This window comes from Etheostoma cragini, chromosome 2, assembly GCF_013103735.1.
Source record: "Etheostoma cragini isolate CJK2018 chromosome 2, CSU_Ecrag_1.0, whole genome shotgun sequence".
Taxonomy (NCBI): Eukaryota; Metazoa; Chordata; class Actinopteri; order Perciformes; family Percidae; genus Etheostoma; species Etheostoma cragini.
Genome location: NC_048408.1, coordinates 23,265,493 through 23,268,750, shown reverse-complemented (window position 1 = coordinate 23,268,750; position 3,258 = coordinate 23,265,493). Strand labels below are relative to the sequence as shown.

General features: G+C 40.1%; 1 protein-coding gene across 1 annotated transcript in view; it reads right to left on the bottom strand.

Annotated features, from left to right (window-relative positions):
- Nucleotides 1–3,258, bottom strand: part of LOC117951832 (palmitoleoyl-protein carboxylesterase notum1a-like) — an 8,783-nt gene that overhangs the window by 3,011 nt on the left and 2,514 nt on the right. Inside the window, exons 3-6 of the mRNA XM_034883781.1 lie at nucleotides 3,099–3,194; nucleotides 1,351–1,411; nucleotides 754–812; nucleotides 55–157 (exon numbers count right to left, since the gene is read on the bottom strand). Coding sequence (XP_034739672.1) covers nucleotides 55–157; nucleotides 754–812; nucleotides 1,351–1,411; nucleotides 3,099–3,194 — 319 coding nt within the window. The remainder of the gene's footprint in view (nucleotides 1–54; nucleotides 158–753; nucleotides 813–1,350; nucleotides 1,412–3,098; nucleotides 3,195–3,258) is intronic.

The following is a 3,258-nucleotide window of genomic DNA, read 5'->3' as shown; positions in this document are numbered from 1 at the left end:
AATGAGGAAGGGGGCAAACACTTTTTCACACCACTGTAGATGTGCTGAACTGACCTGCTTCCTGCCAGAAGCAGAACCTTGGCGTTGTCCAGTCCTTTTGTCAGCAGCTCGTTCACCACCTCCTTAATGATCAGCGAGCCCATGAACGCATAATCACCTGAGAACAAATGTGTTTTTATTTATCACCATAGAGCTAAGGGACACACTTATCACTCAGGCTACTAACTCTACTTTAGTATTATGAAACTGCTGAAAACCTGAGAAGCTAAACAATCTTACGATTTTGAAGGAATATTCATTTTTAAAAAGAATATATTCAAACAGGTTTTAATAGTAATAAAAAATCTTGATTCCATGGAGAAATTCAGGACATTTGGATGAAATATTGTGGGTTGGTTTGTAGTGCGAGACTGGAAAAGCAGAACAGCTTGTGTGTTATGTTTCTTATAAACCTGCTTATTATCTAACAGGAACACAACATAACGTGGGTTTTCAATGAGAGAAAGAAGACACAGTCAAGTTATGGAGGAGGTTCAAAACTTTATAGCTAAAAGAAAAACCTTCCACACAAATAAGGCACAGAAAACAAAACAAATCAATGAGCTCCCAGATTATAAGATCTCTGTCTGTAGCCTCTGATCTGTTTGCTGCTTTCCTATGCCTTTAAATAGCAAGTATTGTACATCACTAGTCTTTTTTCTCAGCCAGATCTACAAGCTCACATTGCGAGTCAACTGATTTATTGTGACGTACTGTGATCTGTCTTCGGTGTGGCTCCGCTCCACACATCACTGGAGCAGTACGGGATGAAGCTACCGGAGACAAAGAGCAACACTGACAATTATTTGAAATCAGGTGCTTGGTTAAAAGCCGACAGATACAGCAGTTGCACATATAAAAGCCAACCTGGCTGTGTGATGGCAGACGGAAAACAAACAAGGTGTGTGCCTTCAAATACAGACAGCTAGTGTAAGAAGTCATTGAGTGTATATGTTTTATTATCTAACAATGACAAGTACAGAACAGGACAAGACTGAGTGTCATCAGGCACTGATGATCTTTTTTTTTAATGCATGATAAGGATGATAAATGGCTAAAGCAATATCAGCAGAGAAAGAACTAGTACTTAGTCTCATATTTACTTATTGTAACTGGTAGTAGAAAAACCACAGTGGAAATTAAAATATAAACCATAAAAGTTATAGTCCTGGGTCATACAAATGACTTCAGTGAATGCAAATAAGTAAAACATAGTATTGAAAGTAAAAGTACGTATGTCAAAATTTATGAAAAAATACTTTAACCCAAAAACAGAATATTCTAAAGAGAAAGAGAGACCGGAGTTCTTACACCATGTTGGCGTTCCACCAGTGAGGGTTTTCCTCTGGCTGAGGAGACAGGATTCCTGTTCCTGTGAAATGAACAAGGCAAAATCCAACAATAACTTCACTTTCTGAACAAATGTCTTTATAAGAGTCAAAACGCTTCAGTAAAATGAAAATAGGCTACAATATTTTAGGCTATCCCTAAAGCTATAGTGCATAGTTTATGTCTCCCTCATGAGGAATTCTAAGTAATGACTACAAAACTGTTGGGGCTTCCACATGATACAAGCCTTTCGTGATTGCGCCTCCCACCCCCAACCCTCCTCCGCACAGTTGCTTGTAACCAAGCAGGACACCGAGGATTTAAAACACCATTTTCTGAACATAGCCATTCTGGGAGATATATGGGAAGTCTTAATTAGCTTTGTATGAACTCATCTGTTAATGGCTTGAAAGTCATGATGTTCATTCATATAAAAAAGTTACACATTACAGCTTTAAAATCACATAACGTAACGCGTGTCTTTACTGCATGGGTGTTTTTTCCTGCGGTCAATAAGTCATTAACTTCCTCTGCTTTGGTCAGCAATTACATGCAGCCATTGAAGAGCTCTGTGGCTGCTGCATTGGCCACCAGTGTAAAGTGTACACAGAGAGGCTGGTGGGGTGAGAGAGCCATAAACAAACAAGAAGTCCCCTGACGGCTGGAGGGAAATAACCAGAGAGTTTGACTTTTAAAGATTAATGCAAACTCTGCTAAAGAGGAAACACAAACAGTCCTATGAATCTCCTTCATTCAGTTGGAGTTTGTTTTTCCCTAACTGGGGAAAGCAAAAGATCTGGGGGATTGTGCAGAGAGTTTGCAAAAGCTGCACGAACCAGGTAACACTTCAATGCATTTATACATTTGTCCATTAGATATTAATGTGCATTTCTGTGTCAGTGTCTCTGTGTCCCAACCGGCAGTGGCAGATGGCTGCCCACCATGAGTTAGGGTCTTTCTGGCTTCTGCCTGTTTAAATGAAGCTTTTCCTCGCCATTGTTGCCCCAAATGCCTGCTCTTGGGGGGGGGGGGTCTTTGTAAATTATAGAGTGTGGTCTAGACCTACTCTATTTGTACAGTGTCCTGAGATAACTCTCATTATGATTTGACACTAAAACCAAATAAATAAAATTGAATTGAATTAATTCTGCTGCACACACAGTGTTTCCTCTATGTTGATTTTATAGTCTCGGCCCGCCATGACAATATTTCTGCTGCCACGGTATCAGAAATAGGGCAGACGCACAATGCAGTCGCGGTTGCCTTTTAAATTATCCTGCCTACATAATGAACCCCATTTGGCTGCCGCTCACATTACAATTTAACAACAACTCCAAATACTGTTGTGTTGATGTAGTTTATTGTCAAAATATTTGCTTTTTTCCGAGTCAACTGTTAAACGAACAGGTCCACCACCAAAAATGTCACCACGATATAAAATTATATATATATAAATTGGGAATAGTCTCTATAGGTGTAGTCATTTGGGTATTGGTTTCCCTAAGACCATTTGTAGATGTTAAGTGCCCTCTAGTTCCTCAAAAGATACAGTTCAATCACAACTGAAAATATGTCTCATTGTGTGTGAATAGAGGTGAATATATATTTGTTTGTGTTGTAGCGAAGTGTCAGTTCTGTTCCATATATAGAACATTTGGCGGCAGGGCGACCACTGCTAAAATCCTGAAGGACACACTGACACAAATCAGGGAAGTGACACGTGTTGTTACCTGTTTTGGTTTGTGGCCACTTGGTGGAGCTCATCAGTCTTCTCATTGTCTCATACCTGCTGTCACAGGTCTGCCTGTTGAAACAGTACCATCCACCTGAACCCACACACACACACACACACACACACACACACACACACACACACACACACACACACAC